This window comes from Carettochelys insculpta, chromosome 11 (genome assembly GCF_033958435.1).
Source record: "Carettochelys insculpta isolate YL-2023 chromosome 11, ASM3395843v1, whole genome shotgun sequence".
Classification (NCBI taxonomy): Eukaryota; Metazoa; Chordata; order Testudines; family Carettochelyidae; genus Carettochelys; species Carettochelys insculpta.
In genome coordinates, this window is record NC_134147.1 from 43,172,952 (window position 1) to 43,193,446 (window position 20,495).

The 20,495-nt window shown below is 47.7% G+C and overlaps 1 protein-coding gene across 1 annotated transcript in view; it reads left to right on the top strand.

Annotated features, from left to right (window-relative positions):
- Positions 1 to 20,495, top strand: part of LRIG1 (leucine rich repeats and immunoglobulin like domains 1) — a 134,217-nt gene that overhangs the window by 94,467 nt on the left and 19,255 nt on the right. The window contains exons 4-8 of the mRNA XM_075005833.1: positions 5,138 to 5,275; positions 6,887 to 7,030; positions 9,863 to 10,006; positions 12,401 to 12,544; positions 15,879 to 16,022. Of these exons, the coding sequence (XP_074861934.1) occupies positions 5,138 to 5,275; positions 6,887 to 7,030; positions 9,863 to 10,006; positions 12,401 to 12,544; positions 15,879 to 16,022 (714 nt within the window). The remainder of the gene's footprint in view (positions 1 to 5,137; positions 5,276 to 6,886; positions 7,031 to 9,862; positions 10,007 to 12,400; positions 12,545 to 15,878; positions 16,023 to 20,495) is intronic.

Sequence of the window (20,495 nt, forward strand, 5' to 3'; positions counted from 1 at the left end):
CTCACCCTGGTCTACGTTAAATCGGACAGCAAATCTTTACAGTATTAAAAAGCCTTCTGTAGCAGTGAAGAGTGAATGTTCCTTACCCCTTGAAAATGCCTTGTCAGCCTGCTTATCAATAAGTATTCACTAAGACAGGGGTGTCCAACCATTTTTCATTGTGGGCCACATGGCAATTTTCTACATGTTCCAGGGGCCAAACACAAAATAGCCCCAAATCAACCCCCCCGCAACCCAGGATTAACTTACCCAGGAGCCCTGCGTGCTACCGCCTCCCACTGCTTCTTGGCCAGCCGCTGTCTCCTCTTCACCACATCAGCGTGGCTCCCCCTAGCCCCCCTGCTTCCCCATGAACGTCGTGGCAGGGGCAGCTCTGAACGCCCTGCTGTGCTGAAAGAATAGGACTCAATTTAATTAGTTTAATGGCTGGATCCCTCCTGTCAGCTGTTAAACCAATTAAATTGAGTTCAACTGCAGTGTTTCTCAACCTTTTTGTATTAAGTACCCCCTTTTCAGCAAAGAAAAAAATTTATCCCAGTACCCATAATTTTCAGGCACAGAACCCGCTATCTCTCCTCCCCTTCCCCAGAGCCAGGCCCCCTCAGGTCCCCTGCTTTAACCCTAGCCCCCCTTCCATCCTGCAGAGCCAGCCCCCCTTCACCACTGTTATCCAATGCTGGCGACTCACCAGAGCCGTCGCTGGCACCTGCGCCTCTGCCATGCACTTCTCCATCCAAGCGCTGGGGAGGGACACTGGCGCAGAGCAGCCCACACCGCTCTCACAGCGCTCAGCATTTTATTGCTCAAAAAGCCTCGTGTGGCTCCGGTGCGCATGCCCCCTGCCACTTCTCTCTGCCCCCGCCACGCAGTACGGGCGCTGGAGGAGGAGTCAGGTGGCAGAGGTGGGAGCTGCAAATGGTTCCTTAAAGAGCCACGTGTGGCTTGGAGCCGCTCTGCTGCCTTTTAAAAATGGTGCCATTGCCGGCTCTGCAGGCTGGATTCTGCCCCGTGGTCCACGTGTTGCACCAAGACATTTAGCACTAGGGGCATCTGCTGGGATGAAGGTGCAATTTAACCACTAAAATACAGGCCTGGATCCTCCAAACGCACTTCCCCCCACCAACCCTTACCTTTGTTTTCTTTTTAAACATTTAGTAATTGAGCAGTGCCTAGGAAATACTCAGGGACGTGTTGGGAACCTGCTGTCAGCACTTGGCTGGAGTGAGGAGGAGTAGATGATTTGGGAGGGTCATCTGAAGAATTTAAATGCTGGTGGGCAGATCCCACAGCTTTCCAAGGATTTGTCAAAGTCCAATAAAGCTATCATAGCGCAGTATGTGAGATTTCCTTTGCGCTTAGAATATTTTGTTCACTTAGCACCTTTTAGGCCCAGACATAGGAGTAAAGTGAAGGTACAGAAGGGTTCAGTGACGTGCCCCAAGCATGAGTCAGTGCTAGAGCTGGAAGTAAAAGCGAGGTGGTCAGAGACTTGGCTGCCAGTCCTGGCTGTAATTGCTAGGGCTCATATTCAGCACAGTCATCTTGTACTCTTGTGGTTAGCAATAGCTGAAATGAGACCGTAAAATTTGTTCCCAGGGGCTGTGCTGCTGGGGGAGGATATACCTGGAGATAAATTGGCTGGGGGAGCGCCAATAATTTGTGTTTCAAAGCTGATTGTTCGTTTTCATTAAAATTTAATCTCGTCTAGGAATCTAAAAAACTGACTACCTGGTCCAATCTCCCTCTTCCCCAGTCATTGCTAAGCACAGGGAGATTGGGGGAAGGTCATAACATTCTCACTATTTACTCTGTTGTCAAATTGCTGTAGGACACTGAACAAGAAAGTCCCAAGCATTAATAGGAATGGTTAAACCGTGTTTCCATTGAAAGCATGAAAAAGAAAAAATGTTATCAAACAGGCGCAGGTTTGGAATAAATTGTGTTTATCTCACATGCTGAGTGTAGGAAAAGTCATCTGGGCTGCTTTTGTTTGAAGTGCGATGTTCTGAGATGACCACAGACTGTCCCATGTTCCCCAGCTGGAACTGGCTGCAGAGAGTGTCATTGCTTATGGGTGCAGCTGGCCCCTCTTTGAGAGGGGGGAAAAAAAAAAGACGTTTGGCTCTCTGATGTGAAATAGGGCAGCCCGGTAACCCACCAGCTGCACCAGAAGTAAAAGCAACAGCTGGATGGACAGAAGCCGCCTGGAAACTGCTTGAATATGGCTCAGGGCAAAATAGCATCTTCTACTTGACCCTCCTTTCCTTAAACCGGGCCCTGTGGTAAACACTGGGAGAGTGTGCTTTAGATGCAGAATATATCTAAAGTAGTATTAAAAAGGCATCTTTTTCTGCTTCTGAACTGTTCTGCACCTCCAAAGGCATTTCATGCCTACAGAGTTGCTGCTTTTTGTGTTTTAGTAATCACTAGGCAATTGATAGATTCTTGATGTTCTTTTGTATGAATCTACAATTCCTGGTAATTTACTGTAGTTACAACTGTTTGTTTCAGCTCAGAGTTGAATGCACAGTCCTTGATACAACACAGCTTTGAAACACATGATTTAAGTTCACTGCTTTTTAGCAAAGCACCTAAGAATGTGTATTATCTTTCATGAGTGTGCTTTGGTGAACAGAAATGGATTAACGTGTCACTTAAGTTAGGCATGTGCTTATGTGCTTCCTGAATTGGGGCTCTTTGGTCACTGTTGTAACATTTCCTATTATTGCTCTCATTTGACAGGGACCCTGGCAGCTGCTTGAAAAGTCATATTTCTGCCTGCACATTGGAACCCGCTGATATGACAAATTCAGATTGTTAATATAGGACAATTGGTGGAAGGGAAATTCTTTTTTTCCAGGAAAACAAAAAAAGCAGTCCAGTATCAGTTTAAAGACTAACAAAATAATTTATTAGGTGATGAGCTTTCGTGGGACAGACCCACTGCTTCAAATCTGACTGCTTTCTTGTTTTCATAGTATATAGACTAGCATGGCTTTCTCTCTGTTACTAGTCTGTTTTTCCAGGTATTTAGTTTTAGGGGTATGACAGCCTCTTTTGCACAGTCAATTGCACTGTTTCCCTTAGGCAGAATGTACAGTCAGGCCATGAGCACTAATTCACTGGGTATGTCTTCCAGGGGGTTAAAAACACACACAGCTGCTTCAGGACCGCTGATTGACGCTCAGGCTGGGGCTTAAAAATTGCTGTGTAGGTGCTCAAGTGTCTGCTGCAGGGCTTTTATTGCCATGTAGACATACTCTCATGGGCTCCGTCCAGGACACAGGGCTCCATTCTTATTTCTTCTAAGGCCTGCTTAGCCCCTTGGGCAGCATAGAAAGGGTCTTCCTTCCTGTAACACCCCTTTGCAAAAAGGGCCTCAGGCTAAAATATTGCAAAAGTGGCTAAGTGACTTTGGATTCTGACTCCCATTGGCTTCTGATGAAATTCAGACTTCTAAACCATCGAGACATCTTTTGATAATTTTGCCCTTGGCGTAAAGGAGAAGCAGGCCCATCCGGTTCCGAGGCTTATTCATCAGACAGCCTTAAGTTTGAAACAGACTAATTTACATTTGACCCCGCATCTCAAAACTACCAGCTCTGTCTTTCGAGAAGCCACGTGTTTTAATTAACGAGCGGGAAAGAGAATATTGTACGTGGAGAGCGACCTTTCCTCACTGTTGGTTGAAACATATTCAATTCGTCGATCTGGGCGCCTATTAAAGGGCTTTGTCTGGAATTTTAAACCCCGGGGGGAGGGTCTGTAAAGATGTGGAAGGGGAGATGGCAAGGACATGTGCAAAGATAAATCCCTGCATTTGCATATTGGATCCCGTTGGGTCAAGTATTTGTTTAAAAGAGATTCTTCTGCCTCAGGAGAACCCGATGTTCCCATTTTGCATTCAAGAATGCACTTGGCTGGCAGCTGGCTCTGCACCCCTCCCCCTTTGCTTGGGGAGTAGCTGGCGGGATTGAGCTGTAGTCTTTGTCTGAAAGCGCTCTACTATCTCTTATTATGCAACAAGTTCTCAAGTGTCTCTGAACGTCTCTATTTAGCACTGTCAGTTTCAGCCATATCAATGACTGTTCACACTGGTCTGAATTCACGTCAGTCATCTGCTTTATTTCTTGTGCCTCGTGCCCAATATAGAGAGAGAGGGAAATTTTGGGGTTCCTGTTCTTCCGAGTCAGACCAAAGGCAAAAAAAAAAAAAAAGAGTTAGAAAAGGGAGAACTTTTAAAACTAAACTCACCAGGTGCAAACAGTTGTGGAGCTCTTTAATTGTTTGACAGCTGTGGAAGCCCAGTGAGTGATTTGCAATGCTTTCTGTGAGCAAAACAATTCAATGTCAAATCTCAAGACCATGGATGGAAACACAGCTGGCTTGCATCATTGCTTTGGGGGCCAGAGTGCACAAACGCTGGAGAGTGCGATGCTTCGTGCCAAGAGGTATTCTACCGACACGGTTTGGTCTAGGGTAGCAAACAATATGCTAGGCTGTGATTACAGGATCCGATCCTTGGACCCTGTGTGTGTTAGACAGTATACCTTAGAGCTGGGACTTTTTTAAAGGGGCCTCACAACCAGCCAAACTCCCAGAGACTGTTGCTGAGACTTGTGTGTCTGTTCATCTATCTCCCTTTGAAAAAAATCCCAGCCTCTAAGCCTAATGTTGGAATCTTGGCCATTTGCTACATCCTCAGTCAGCCCCGGGGCAATTCCTGGGAGAATCCCAATCCTCTTCAGAATATGTTGATCTTGGGAGTTAGGGGCATCAACGGCATCCAGGATCAGGCCCAAATTTTTGGAAGGAAAAGTGTGTCCATTTGTGGACTCTGTGGTTTGAGAGAAAGTCTTGTACCACTACAGAGACAGTTGCATGTGTTTGTGATTTACTGCAGTCTGACTAGCCAAAGAAGCAATAGGGGCCCAGCATTTGTATCGCTGACGCTAGTTTCTGTTTGGATTGTTGGTTTAGAAATACCCATGTGGAAAACTAATTGGTGAGTGATGGAATCAGTTGCTCTTGCGCTCTCATGTTGTGGTGTTGTTGTTGTTTTTGTTTTATTCTGTCTTTTTTTTTTTTTCTTGTAAGGAAACCAGATTCTCTCCATTTGTCACCCTCTCTGTTTCAGGCATCACAACAGGATCCGCAGCATCCAAGCCAGTCAACTGAAGCCTTACGTTGCCCTGGAAACATTGGACCTGAGTTCCAATGACATCACGGAAATACGAAGCGGCTGCTTTCCACAGGGACTCCCCATAAAGGAGCTGTAAGTTCTTCTTGTGCAGAACAGTGCTTGTCGAGGTACCGCAGCAAAGAGGAGGCCTGTAAAATGGCCTGGAATGAGGGGTGGTAACAAACAGTTCAAACGGAGCATTCTTACTCTGGAGTCTAGTGAATTAAAACTCAGTCGGTTTTCGCTTTGCCCCATCCCACACCAGCCAGGTGTTTGGGGTATCAGCGAATGAGGCAGGGGTGTTATTCTGCTGGTTGTACTAGGAGCGGTGTGCAGCAGTGTTCCCTGTAAGTTGAGTGCTCGGGCAGCCACCCAGGAGAAATTCTGGTGCCGCCCAGCTGATCAGCAGAGCGCCTGCCGTGTGTGTTGCTATAGGTGGTGCACATCCACCCTGCCTAGGTGCACATAACAAAATTTACTCTGCCTGTGGATGGAAAAAGTGAAGGGAACATAGGTGTGCAGTGACGGAGGAAGGCACGTGTGCCCTTCCGGTGCAGGCCCCCTTCATGGCTATGGAAATGGAGCAAGGATAGATCTTCCATAATGGGAACCCTAGAAACAAGGCTGGGAGAAAGGGGGTCTAGTCCAGGGGTGTCCAGCCTTTTTACAATGGGGGGGCCACATGACAATTTTTTGTGTATGCGGGGCCGAACACAAAACAGCCCCAAACTGCCTGGCCCCAGGCTTAAAGCCCTTGCAGTGCCAAACCACCCACACCCCACAGCCCCAAACCACCTCCCACCCCCAGCCTTGGACATCTTAGACCCCATCCCCCACAGCCCCAAACTGTCCCCTGCCCAACCCCAGGCTTTTAACCTTCCTTGCAGCCCCAAACTGCTTTGCCCCCAGTTCTGCATTCCAGCCAGGACTCTGCCCCTGAGCCAGTGGCAGCTCCATACCCCAGCTACCGGTCCCACCGTGGCAGCCAGCCCCGTGGGCTGGATTCTGGCCTGTGGACCACCTGTTGGACACCTCTGGTTTAGTCCTTCCCCATACCGTGAGGAGTTTGATTTCAGACTTCAGGGTAGACAGACACATGCATCTGGGGAGAAGTGGCTGTTTGCCTTGTGATGGTGGAGTCACGTTAAAATGGCGGTTGAACAACCTCTAGCTTTACAGCCTTATACCAGCAGTGAGTGGGACCCAAAGGAGCTCCCAGGAGCCATGCAGGGAAACTGTGGCATCATTCTGTTGTGTATGTCGCTGCTGATATAAATGATGGATTTCTCGGACGGTGCAGAACGATGGTCCTCCAGGATGTGTTCGAACGGCCTCCAAGCAAGCCCTGCTTGGGCACAATGAGTGTGTACTCTCTGGGTCTGATCCCACTCCTCTGTCAGGAGGCCATTGATTCTGGGAACAGGTGCCACCACAATGCGGTGATGCGGGCTCTGAGAACAAGCCCCCAGCTATCTCCTTCCTTGGAGCAGGTAGTGCTGAGCAGCTCTTCTGAGACCCTCAGCACCTCCTGTTGCTAGGTGCTGGCAGTGCGCGCTGGGAAAGCATGTTTGTTTTTATGTGTCCTCGATTCGGACGGAACATGTCTAATTTCACCCGCCCGTTTGGCGACTAAACAAAGGCTGATCACTGAACAACGAAGGCCCCTGACCCAACCGCTGCGTTCTCTGTGCTGATTTATTACAGCAACCTGGGGAGCAACAGAATCAGCACCCTGGAGCCTGGTGCTTTTGATGGCCTGTCACGGTCTCTGCTAACACTTCGGCTGAGTAAGAACAGGATCGCCCAGCTTCCTGTTAAGGCATTCAAGTTACCCAGACTAACCCAACTGTGAGTAGAAATGTGCACTTTAATTAAGGTTAACCAAACTTTATGGAGACAAAATTTCCCTGAGGACATGCACACCAAATGCAACCCTTCCTCACCCTAAATCTATAAACCTTGGAATAAGCTATACTTAATAGTCCTATGGCGACACCTAATAAAACAAATTAGGGGCGGGGGGAGTGGGGGGGGTGTGTGTGTGTGTGTTTGTCCGTCTTGTACCTATTCACTTATTTAGGTCAGTCTTTTTAGATGGAAAAAAATGTAACCGATCAGCCTCTCGGCTATTTATAGTATTAAATATATTTCCCGTAAAACAGGCAGTAAAACTTTTTCGGTTGCGGGGGATAAATGTGTTTTGCAAGTGGGCAGAAAGAGCTGAGTGACAGCATTACGTTTTTGAGACCACACAGGTATCTTTATATGGCAATAAAAATGCAACGAAGGAAGGTCGTTAAACTGCGCGATGACATTTTAGCAGACAAAATAGTACTTTCGATGAGCTAACACACACGTTCCTATTGTCTTGTCTGCAGAGATCTACATCTGCATCTATTAATGTGCTTTATGGGCAAACAGTCCCATAGTTTAACTCTTTCCCTTCACTGGCCTGTTCTAAAACTTACTGCAGTCTTTTTGCTGAGTTTGGTAGGCGTAGGATCAAGCTGTTTGCAAAAAAGAGCTTAGGTAGCAAAGAAACTGCTGCTTTTACCTGGCAAACCATCACCATCCCATTGAGAAAACCCAAAGTGCCCATAATAGTTTTGTTCAAGTTTTAGTCATGGCTGGTGAGTATTGAAGGGGAGGCTCAACCAACTCACCCTAAACCAGGCTGTGGCCCTGCCCATGTTCTGTGCTGAGGCTCTGCTTTTGATTCCCCTTTCTCCTGAAGCTGGGATGGGCTCAGATCTAGCCAGTGGCCTGGAGCTCGGAGCTCAGACCAGCAGTCGGGCTGGGGTGGTGAGGGATGGCTTGGAACAGCCCAGGTGTGGGGCTGGCTGGAGTAGCTGTAGCAGCTTGGACCAGCCAGGGGTCAGGCAGGCGGTTTGGAGCGCTGGTTGCAGAGCAGAAGGACCCAGAGCTCAGACAGGCAGGGCCTCAGTCAAAGGGGCAAGGCCAGAGGGAGCTAGCCTCCCCAAAGGGGGATTTCACCCACTGTCCATGGCTTCACTTAAACGCTGCTCCTACTACCTGCCGCTATTATACTTGTCCCAGAAGCTTGCTTGAGAGATGCTTGACGGCATCCATACATGGGTGTGGATTTGCCCTTGGACGCGTACAAGAGTCACGTGTTCTTCAGTCTTGAACATCTACCTCGAGGCCTTGAGAAATCCATAAGCTCTTTAAGCACAAATTCCTTGAAGAGTCAGTGATAGTTAAGCTCCTAAGCCCCTTGGACTCCTGTGAAAACATTCCTTTTAATTTTCCCCCGTATGGATATAGGAATGCATGTCTCCTGGTGCAGAACGGCATGCATAAAGTGACGTTGATGGGGGGGCCAGAGTCTTAGAGCTGCTTGTATATAACTTTTCAGGTGAAGTAGGGCTGAGTGGTATCACTTGCAGAGCTGAAGAGCAGGCTTGACATCATGCCCAGAAAGGACGTTAGAATGGCATTCAAGCTGAGTTTTAATTCCTCCCCAAATCGGTCACAGCTGCTTCCACCCCGATAACCCTTTAACCTGTGCATTGCCCATGCTGGTGTGATAGCTGCTGCCTTGGCTTCCACTGGGAATTGGAGTAGGTGCCTCCATTGGTTTTGCACCCCAGCAAGCTGGTATCCAGGTAGCTGCTGTACATACACGTTATAGGAGCACAGGTGCAAAATTGGAGACGGGTTTGACTGTAGTATAAAAGTTTGACATTCCTGTTTAAAGCTATACCCCCCCATTCTTGGCCTAGCATATTGGCTGAAATCCTGCCCCTCTTGAAGTCAGGGGAGTTTTGTGACCGACTTGAGTGGGTTTGGCATTTCACCCTGGTGTTTACATCTCACTCATAGCATGATGTGTAACTACCAGTTCTAACTCCTTTGGTAGAGCTTAAGACATCCAGTTATATTCGCATATTATTGGCAAGTGTAGTGCACAGAAATAAATGGCTTTCCTAAGCTTTATTTAAACTTTCCTAAGTTTAAAAAATTGCTTAATAAAGAAAACATTTTTAAGGTCTCATTGGAAACCTTTATTTATTACTTTCTTCATATACGGGGAAAGGGCTAATGTTCTCAAGGAAACCAAAGGTTATCCTTCCAAACTGGTAATAAAAATAGCATCTGGGGATGCACTTGAGATATGTTTGTCAGAGGACATTTTTTCTGGCCTTTTACAAGCCTTTAGAAACAGAGGTTTGTAGGGATATAATGCAGGTCCCTAACTGTCTCTGGATTTGAGTAGTGCTTCTGCATTAGAACAGGTGAAACGTGAAGTTTGAACTTAATTGATGAGAAGCGTAAATCGTTTTTTAGGAAAGTGTATCGGGGGTGTCGGGGGGGATTGCTATTTTACTTATTGGAGTTTACTTATGGCTTATATTTATCTGGAGCAGAGCTCTGGTAAATATTTTTAAATCTGCAGGGCTGAAGCCCCGAGCCCTGAATGGTTCGGTGGGGAGCTCGGGGAAGTACTAGGAGAATTTAAGCCCTGAGTTTGCTCAGAAGGGATTTGTTTGAGAGAATGATCCCAGTGACTTCCCTGGCCCATTTCCGATGCCCTTTGGCTCTCTCATGGGAACAGTTCATGGGGAAGCTGTTGGCATTCCTACCTATTGTGTGTCAGACAGACGATTTCAGGACAAAGGACTGGGATTTATTACATTTCTGTGGTGTTGATGACTTTAGGGAGTTAAACCGGAATCGCATCCGCCTGATTGAAGGCCTGACGTTCCAGGGATTGGACAGCTTAGATGTTCTGAAGCTGCAACGCAACAACATAAGCAAACTGACCGATGGGGCCTTCTGGGGTCTGGCCAAGATGCAAGTTCTGTAAGTAGGGGGAAAGATTTATTTTCTCTATGCAGTCTGGACTTCTCTCTTGATGTCCTCCTTTTCCCCCACTTGGCCAAGTTCTGCCAGGGACTGGTGGGAACTCTTGACATCATGACCAGCGTTAAGGTCATTAAGACATGTTAAGTTTGTGGTTGACTGCTGGTTCTGACGCTATGGGTTAGAGCTCCCTTGTCCTGCAAGCTCAGGACCTGAATGGTCCTGAACTAGGGAGTTTGCTGGACCAGGGGAGGTCAGGGAGCTGCCCCGCTGGCTGCCAGCCCCGACTCTGGGTCATCGGCCCACTCCCAGCCCCATACCCAGCCATTGGATTCCACTCCCAGTCTGTCTGGACTCCTGGGTGCTGCTCCCTTGCTGCCAGCCTGGTTGTCACTTCCCAGTCCTGGCTGGGGCTTCCAGCTGGGGCTCCCCTGCCACCAGCTCAGTCCCGGTCAGGGCTCTTTGCTGTGGCTGCACAGTTTGTGCTGGGCCCCCTGCTGCCAGCCTGGCCAGGACACCCTGCCCCTGCCCGCTTCCCTGCTGCTGGCCCAGCCCTCACTGGAGCTACCAGGCTACTGCCAGAACTTCCTGGCTGCCATCAGCTTCCCAGCTTCAGCTGCCTGGACCTTGCCGGGATCCCGGCTGCTGGACTCCCAGCTGGTCCCTGCTCAGTCACCACAGATATTGCTGGACCAGAGAGTCCCACATTTCAGAGGCTGAACCTGTAGTTGAACGGAGAACTGTTTCTAGGTACGTTCCCATTTATGTCTCCTTTTGGATGCTGCCCTCATGTAGTGTCCTGAGAAACACCTCCTGCTGTGTGGAGCTATGAAACCAATATACCCAACACTGCTGAGAAGGTGGTCCCAGGGATCCCTGGCTCCTGAATGCTGCCAGCCAGCTGGGCAGTACACATCCTCTCAAAGGGCTACTGTCAGAGATCTCATGTAGGTGTGTGCATGTGCAGACCAAAGCCACAATCATGCAGTGTGCCTCTGAGGACCACAGTGACTTCAGAGGGGCTCTGATCGGGATGCAGTCCCATGCCTTGCGTTGCAGCATCTCCTTGCATTACCACCGAGATTAGGGAACTGTCCATGTAATTGACTTGGAAGGAAAACTGGACAGAAAAATTTAAGTCCCTTCCGCAGCCTGGTCACTGCTAGTTAGATTTCCAGCCAACCATTTATGCCTTATGCACAAGGTAGAATCCTCTTCACACACATGTACATGTCCTTCAGGAATCCATGCAAGGCCTTTTCCTATCATCCCTTTTATTTCCAAACCCCTATCAGTTACCTGTACTCTCCTACCACCCAAAAAGCTCCAAACAAATACCCCAAAACCCTAACCCAAGAATGGTGTCTATCTCAAAAAGGGGGATGTACTCCATGAGGTCAGTACAGGTTGAACCTCTCTGGTCTGCAATATCCCAGAATATAGCATGATTTTAGTTAGCTGGATGACCATTTGTCCTGGGTGTGGCCAAATTTCCAGCAGTCCCATAAAGTTTGTTTGCAGCCACTGGTCCTGGTTCTCAGTGTTCTGTGCTGTTAGCTGTACTTTACCCCCACATGTCTTCTAAGAGCCCAGTAAGCAGTGGAAATGTTGGTAATATGCTAGACAATATTGACTCCCATGGTCTGGCAAATTCTTTCATTTGGCACTGGTTAGGTCCCGAGGGTGCTGGACGACAGAGGTTCCATGTGTAGGGGCTTTGCCGTTGATTTTATATGGACAGCACTCAAGTGCTCTTGTGGTGAGCGGCAGTATTAAACCTGAAGATAGATAAATAATACACACTGTATTCTGGGCTATGTTTAGTGTGTGTACACCCACTTGCATATATATCTGCGTCTGATATCTAATAACAAAGTGCTGTACAGCCTTGATTGCTGCAGAAGTAGATATTCATCCTGCCAGGTTTATGTTGAGTGATAGAAAGCAAGTGGGTCCTTTTTATTGGTGGTTTTCTTCTCTGTTGGAGAGCAAATTAAAATAAACCGTGTCAGAGACTTCTTGAAGCATGTTTGTTGGTTTGCAGTGGCTAGTTTTGTCCAGTTTATTGGGCAATACCATTTGCACCAGAGCTCTGAGAAGTAACGCCTGGTTCGACATTGGGTGAAGGCGTGAAAATGTGTTTAGGAGGCGGTTTTCTCAACTGAATAAAGGACAATTAAATAGCTCAGATTTTTTCCCTCTGGCCTGTCCTTGTATTTGCATGCGCAGATGCATGTACATTTGGCTGTGTGTTGAGATGTACAGAACTGGGGATTTTTTTTTAAGTAAACATTTTACAGAAAATTTCCCCGTTCTTTTTTGGAAGTCCTAAACTTCATCAAACCATGCCTGGCCATAGGGATAGTTTGTCACTTATCCTGCTTGTCTTCACAGACACCTGGAGCACAACAGCCTGACACAAGTCAACAGTGGCTCTCTCTATGGCCTCTCCTCTCTCCACCAACTTCACCTCAGTAACAACTTGATATCCCACATCAACCCGGAGAGCTGGAAGTTTTGCCAGAAGCTGCATGAGCTGTAAGTTGCTTCCTGATGGTCATAATGATCTTGTTAGTTACAGTGCAGTGACATTTACTGTACCCACTTGAAAGATGGCTGTGCTGGGCGTAAGGTGCTACTAAAAATTAACCATTTGTTTGCTTTACAGGGACTAAGAGACAGGGTGGGGTCACAGTTTGTGGCTTCTTTTAGTTGCAAGACCTGTGTTCTCTTGCATTGAGTTGACTGTACAACTTGGAGAAAACTTTTGCTTTATTGGGTTGTACTTTACAGTTAACATTAATAAGTAACCCCATGTAAACCACCTAAGATCTGGCTAATTCAAAAGCAATGAGTGAAGTGTTTTACCTCTTCTGTTAGCATATTTTACTACAGCGCTCATCTGCTGGAAGGTAAACACATTGGCCTCATTCTCCTGGGATTCTCAGCTGTGAACATTTCATTTTCAATCTTTTTGATAAATAAAAATGTACGTGGCTGCTGACAGCCTCAGGGGGGAGACATGTTGGCATCTCGGTTATTGCTAATGCTCTGGTGAAAGAGAGACAGACATTTGCGATGCTTGCAAGATTGACAGGAATAGCAATCACTTCTTAAACAGGCTCATCTGTCTGGTTTAAAAGAGAAATCTACATTATGGTTTTTCTAAGAAAAACTTGACAAGTTCAGTTCTATTATGGAACTATATCTCCTGCTTCAGCATCTCCTTCTGCCAGCTGCTGGGAGATTCATAGAGTCCAAGGCCAGAAGAGGTCCCTCTGCTTGTATGGGTTGATCTCCTCTAGAACACAGTCCAAAGAACTGGCCAAAAGTGAGTCCTAGAGCAGATCTTCTCCAGCTAAATATTTTCAGAGTTTCCTGTTGCGTTGAGGAAGATCCTGGATCTCAAATTCAGAAATTTGTTGATGACAGAGGAAATACTTCTTGAACAAAACATTTATGAGCAATTCGCCTTGTTTTTCAGATGGGTCTGTGACCGGCTGCCCTGAAAGGTACTTCCTTTTGCAGGGACACACTTGGCATGTAGCCTGATATTTGAGGAAACTTTCCGTAAAGAGCCAAGTTTGATATTTTACTAGTTCAGGGTGGTGCAAAGACCTTTTCCAGACATCCGAGCTAAGCCCCAATGTCCTTCTCTGTGAGTCAGCACTTAGCTTCACCACATCCTGCTCCAACGTAAAGACTCAGAAGGAAGGTGGTCTTCATTCACTGGACAGTCCTAGGGAGGGAAGCCAAGTTTAGCATCATGGAGGCAATGGGGCCGACAGCTGCTTTGGGTCCCAGGGTAAGGTGGAGCAGGGCCAAGGGTGACTGCAGCCACTGACTATGGCGTTTGGTTCCCCTGTCCCCCCGTCACTCCCTCCCATTGTGTGAGCAGGAGGCTGAGCCGTGAGCACGCTGTAGACTTGCTGCTGAGTCTTGGAAATGCATCCTACCCAGAGATACTCTAAAACTTTGTGCTGTCCATCCTCAAGTGACATCGGGAAGAACTGGAGAGACCATGCCTTTACCACCTGTTGCAATAAGCATGTGCAAGGGACCTGTGTTTCCTCTCGCCAGGTGTAGGATTACTTTCTTGCAGTAGGTTTTTGTGTGTGTGTCCAGGGGATGGTTAAGCCAAATTCTTTAATTGCAGGTGAGGACATAATTTTGATCAGCTTCCAGTTCTTCATAACTAACACTACAGCTTCTTTAGGAATGAAAGCGTGTTGTCTTATGCCTTCTTGAAACTCATTAATCTCAGCTGAATTTCTTCCAGCACCTTCCTGCTCACACATTTAAGAGACAGACAGCTCATTTGCCAAGCAAATGACTCTTGCGGTGCTTAAGAATATATGTCTGTTTTGATTTAGGTTTTTGGCTTGTGCATCAACTTTCATGAGTGCCGTAGACACATTTTTAAATGGGCTGGTTAAGAGGAAGGGCTGTATGAGGAATCTGGAGGTTTGGAAAGAGCTGAGAGATTGTTTTCATTGCCCATATTACAAAGAGTTTTGCTATTTGGCCAGGGTAGAACGGATGGGATTTTCAAAGGTGTCTAAAAGACGTAGGAGCATAAGTTCCAGTGACTTCCATTGGGTTTTGAAGTCCTGAGTCACCCACCCTGTGCGCCAGCTTTGTGGTTCTTCTCACCTTGGGTTTGTGCAAAGTCTTTGGGAGAAGAAATTGTTGCCGCTTGTATAACACCACCCGAATACTGGGCCTTATTGAGCTACTAGTGCAACTTAATGTAGCCCAGAGGCTACTCTGATTTGTACCCAATGGCTAGCAGTCCCCAGGTTCCTCTCTAGAAGATGGGAATAGCCCAGCCCAGGAGAAGTCTGTCCACAACCAGCCACATGTTCTGCTCCTTGGGCTAATTGATAGTTCTTGCTGTGCTGTACCACCAGGGAATTCCCCACAGCAGCACAGCCCTCAATTGGCCAGTTGTCCGAGTCCCTTCCCACCAGCTGTGCTTGTGGCAATGCACAGCCTGTTCTTATAAGGCTGGGACTATTTATTGCCTGAGGAGCAGGTAGCAGCTAGCAGCATTCCCCACTTTACCTCTAGTTGGCTGGTCCAAGGAGCCTCCTTGTCTCCCTTGCAATGCCTGCCTGATAGCTCTTTTTAGCACCAGCTATAAAAATGGCAAGGAAGACGTATTAAAGCCCAGCGGAGCACATGGGGAAAGGAGCTGGAGAGAATGGAGGAAAACTCCCCAGTGTAGTCACTGCTGTTGGTCCAGGGGATTCCCGGCATGCTTTGCTCTCTGAGCTAAAGGACAGGAGGGCTGGGATGGTGCCCTTTTGCTCTCCACACAGGGGCAATATTACAGTGTGCTGCACAGTCTGTTGGTACTCGGTGTTGTTGCTTTGGCCTGCACTTTTGACTGGCATTGGGCAAGCAGCAGAGACACCGACGCTGAAGGGAGCTCCCGGTGGCTAACAGCCAGCCCCATGCAAAGAATCTGGCTCGATTTCAGGACCCTTCTGTCCGAAGGTGCCAGCACCTCGCAGCCTCAAACAGCGCAGGAGGGCATGGGCGTCATCTTTGCAGTGGTCCCTGAGAATCCAGCTTCCAGGTTAGAATGGGCCCCGCTGGGGCAGAGGCGTATGGGAGAATTGTAACCAGAGAATGACGTGCACTTAGTGTCACTTGATCAGGCCCCTCATTGTCATGCTCTCTTCTGTCTGTGGGGGTATTTGCAAACTGCTCGGCTGATTTTCACCCAGCTTAACCTCTTCTCCCACCTTACCATAACTCCCTGTTTTGTAGGAGGTGCACACGAGGCTTGGAGACAGCACAGGTACCGCAGAGCGGCTCAGGCAACGGCAGCTAGAGTGATCGGCTTTCTGTTGGGTTTTCTCTTTAGAGTATTGTCCTCTAACAACCTCTCCAGACTGGATGAGGGGAGCCTGGCGGACCTGGGAGGACTGCGTATCCTGCGACTGAACCACAATTCCATCAGCCATGTCGCAGAGGGAGCTTTCAGAGGGCTCAGGAACCTGCGTGTTCTGTAAGTTACCCTGGCTCCGTGTATAGACTGGCCTTGCTGCCCCCTTCACGTTTTATGCCCATCCGCCCGCCCATCCGAATAGCTAACCTTGCTGTCCTGACTAACGCGGGAGACAAATTTTCTTGTGAGCCAAATCTCCCTCTCCACTTCTCTTTGGCTCCAGCGTCCTCCCTGACTTTTCCTGTTGTAAATCCTCCTGCCTGTCCCGTGCTCCGTTCTGTTGTCTCTCCCCCCAGAAGTGGATATTGTACTGGATTGTAGTGCTGAGGTGGGAAGGGATCCCTTTGTATACCTTACAGAGAGTGCCTGGCTTGTGAATGTTTGTGTAAGATCCGAGCATGAAAGGAGCTTTAAAAGTTCTGTTAAATTATTAGTGTTGGTTGAACCTCTCTAATCCGGGACACACTCATCCATCAATATCCATAATGCAGCCTGATATTAATTAGCTGGACAACCACTTACCATGCGTGTGGCCAAGTTTCCCGTGGTCCCATAAAGTTTGTTTACAGCCACCAGTCCTTGCTCGCAGTGTTCTGTGCTGTTATTTAGCTGTAAGTTACCCATAAATGCCTTCCAAGAGCCCATTAAGTAGTGGCAGTGTTGGTCATGTGCTCAATATTGACCTCCTGTAGTCTGTCAAATTCCCGAGGGTACCGGATGACAGAGGTTCAACTTGTATTCAGAACTGGTTTATAATTCTCCACTTGGATAATATGAATTTCTTTGCTGATCAAGGGAAAAAAAGTCATGAGTTGCCTGTTTTAGAGTCATTGTTCTTGTGGTTCTCCTTTCAGGATTTAGGCCTGGCAGAGCAGAATGCACTAAGCTAAGTGCATAGTTAAAAGCTCTGATGTCTGAACCCTTCTTGAGTTCTAATGACTGCATTTTCCATGTCGTCCTTTGGAGTCGGATGGGGCCGCGCATCTGGTTCAGTGTTAGTTGAAGCACCTCATAAATGGACTGAATTTTAAGAAACCAGTTTTGTTTCCACTGTAAATCCAGTACACGTGAAGAAGAATCTTTCCATTGCCGAAGCGTTTTTTCATCCTTTCGTTTCCCCTTTTATTAACCAATAAATGTCATCCAAAAATCTATGCAAAGATCCCACTGAAAGCCTGCCTGAGTGGCAGAAACAATGAGATTCAGTCAGGGCTGAAGAGATGATGACTTGCAGACATGGATGAGGATCATACACAAAGCTGCACCCAGCCAGACAATATGACTGGCTGACAATGGATGCTGCCAGGGACGTACTTACTAGTCTGTGTGAGATAGAGAATTTCCGGACTAGTGAAGCTGATGATGGAAGTCTTGTATTTCTTACGAGGCCCAGTCCCGTTAAAGTCACAGTGAATCTTCCTTTGAATTCTGGGAGGATTAGAATTGGGCCTGATATTGCAGGAGCAAGGGGCCCTCTGTTTGGTTTGATACTGTTGATTTGATTCCCTATCTGTGACACCAGTGGAAAAAGAATGGACTGCCATGCTATAGGGAGCTTTAAGGGGTCCTGGCATCGCAAGGGCTATGGCCCTGCGAGTTATGTTCAGCTGATGATGTGGGTTTCAGGGAGCGTCCCTGCAAGGTAACCAGACAAGGGCAGAACCAAGGGCAGAACCAGACAGGGCAGAACCAAGGATGTGGGATTGAATGAGGCAGTCTGGCCCTGATCCTCAGACTGGTGCAAGTAGACGCTCTCTCAGAGTTTCATGGATTTTTAAGGCCAGTTGGGAGCATTAGACCATCTACTTTGACCTCCTGCATGATACACACCATAGAATGTCCTGGCTGCCCCCTAACAAGGCCTGCTGACAAGGGGAAAAGGGGCAGTTGCCCCAGGGCCTGGCATTTCAGTGGCAGTTGGAACTCCACTGCCACTCCACCGCACTGCCCGAGGGAATTGCCCCTGGCCCCGCCCCTTCTACCTTTGGCCCCATCCTTTTTAGTGCCTGGAGCCACCTTGCCCTGGAGCCCACAGCGACTGTCAGCCCTGCTGCATGTAGCTGGTGCCTGCCTCAAGCACATCTACCAGAAAGGCAGCTAGTCTTGAGAGGAAGAACCCACAGCTTCTCTTGATAGCTTGTCCCCATGTCCTCTGTGCCGACCCTTCCGTTTGCACCAGCCGAGGATCTGGCCTGCTTGGTTCTTTCATCTCCCCTGCCAGACAGTCCCTCAGACAGGTTTACCAGCTCAGCCTGCAAGGCCAGTTGTGTTCACTGGGGGGATTTTTATTCCACTTTTTAAAAAGAAATATAGCTTGGGGCTTGTCTTCCTTCTGATCGGGCCCCACTATGCTTTGATCAGTGAAAAGGAAGCAAGAACAGATGACCTTTCCCTTCCCTGCTTGCTGTACTGGGCACATCTTTATTCCTGTAGTGAGATTCACACAGGAGGCAGTAACTGAAGAGTAATTTAAAAAAAAAAAAAGCTTAAGCCTTTCAACCACCGACATTCAGAGAGGCCTTTCTCCCGGGCAGCTGTCAGTGCGGGAACGAAAGGCTTGCAAAGACAAACCAGGAGTGCGGGAATGTGTCCAGTGCAAGGGGAAAAAGAGCGAGTTGTAATTGAATAAAGAGGAAGGCTAGTAGGCCCTGCACCTGGTGAAAAAGAGCCGAGCATGCTTTAATTGTGGCCTATTGTCCACGAGCCTTTGGTGGGTGTGAAACTGCTGAAATGTGGAGCTATTCAGCTGAGGTCAGGCCTGGGGACCTCGCAGCATAATGATTAACAAGGCAGCAAGCATTCAGGCTCAGCCAGCCAGAAACAATAGGAAATTGGCGAGAGGGGCTGGGAGAAAAGAGAAGTTGAATACAAAAGAGAAAAGGCCCAGCATCCCCAGGCGCTGTGTGTGTGTGTGTGTGTGTGTGTGTGTGTGTGTGCGCGTGTGTGTGCGCGTGCGCGCGCGCACATATTAAAAAAAAAAAAAAAAAAGCCCATGTTTTCCCCCTCCCCCAATACTAAGACTTCAGCTTCCTTTAGGCGGACAAGCCAGACAATTTTCTTTTCCCTTTTTAAGAAAACACACTGTGACACTTGCTCAATAAAAGTACGTGCCAGAGATCGCAAACATTCCCAACGGCAACCTCCTGTTTCCTCTCATAGGGTGAAGAGGCCAGTGCAGTGGTCCCAAGTACAGTGGGCGGAGTGGATGGGGAGAGGGGAATTGGCCTGAGGACAGATCTTCAGGAACAGAGGGTTTATTCATGTGTCCCAAAAAACAGGACCTAAATTGCAAGCAGGCGGGTTAGTTAAAGTGCAGGGTGAAACTGGCAGAAATTAAAACACGCAAGCCTCCGAGGTGAAGTTTTCATAATCCAGTTTATGTAATGCCGTCTTCCCAACATCCTGCAGTGCATCCCCGCCAGTCTCCCCGACTCTGGTCTCACTTGTCTCTCCCCCCTGGGCACTGCAGCTTGGTTGCGCCCATGTCCCACTGCATTGTTATTCTTCCATCCACTTGGCACGGCTTTGCCCCCAGATCAGACTGACAGCCACAATGACGCTGTCTGGGCTGGTGTCACACTGAGACATGGAACTCAGGTCTGACAATGACGCCGGCTGAGAAATGGGCATTTTTGGCCATGGGCCACTTCTTTTCACGGCTTCAGTTCATGATGTAAAGCCCAGAAATCATGACTAGCAATAAAGACTGCAGTTAGTTTAAGTAACTGGCAGAATTTGAGTCCTGGCCTGGCTAAGAAGTTGAGATAGAGGTTCTTCCGTTCTCACGTTGTGTGCTATATCACACGCATCTGAAACCCTCGCTGTTCTAATATCTTTTTAAGGTGTGAAGAAAAGAGTAGATTTGTGGGAGATGGGGTTTGATTTGTGGAATTTTCACCTTCCTGCTGATGCTAAAAGGCGAAAAAGTATGTGTATTCTTATATTAAAGAACATTCAAAATTCTAAAGTTGTTTTCTGCTGAACTCTAGCATTTGGAGCTTCAAGGGAGAGATGAGAAAGGAGTTTAATCTGTGATTTTTTTTTTTGCTAGTTTTCATTATCTATATATTCCAGTAACTAATGAACGCTTTGCAAATTGAAGTGGAAAAGGGCTCTTTATTCAAGCATAAGAAGGCCTGCATGAGCTTCTGTAACTGTACAATTATGCCAGTATAATTGCACTCCTAAATTTCTCTCTCTAGGCAAGGCAGTGGAATGTGGAACGCATTGCCATAGGAAGTCACTGAGACCAAAAATTTAAGATTCAAAAGGGACTGAACATTTATGTGAATGCTAGAGTTGCTGCAGGAATTAGAACACGATTCTGGAGGGGATTCTCAAGACGATATATCTGACTACTAGACATCAGGGTGATACTGAATGTTGAGCACAGATTATCCCATATCTGTATGCTATGCAGTTTTTACACCTTCCTCCTAGGCAGTTGGTAGTTGTCACTGTTAAAACCAATAAGCAACTAGAAGGATCTTGCACCTGACAATTCCTGTGACCATGGGGTGTGTGTGTGTTTTC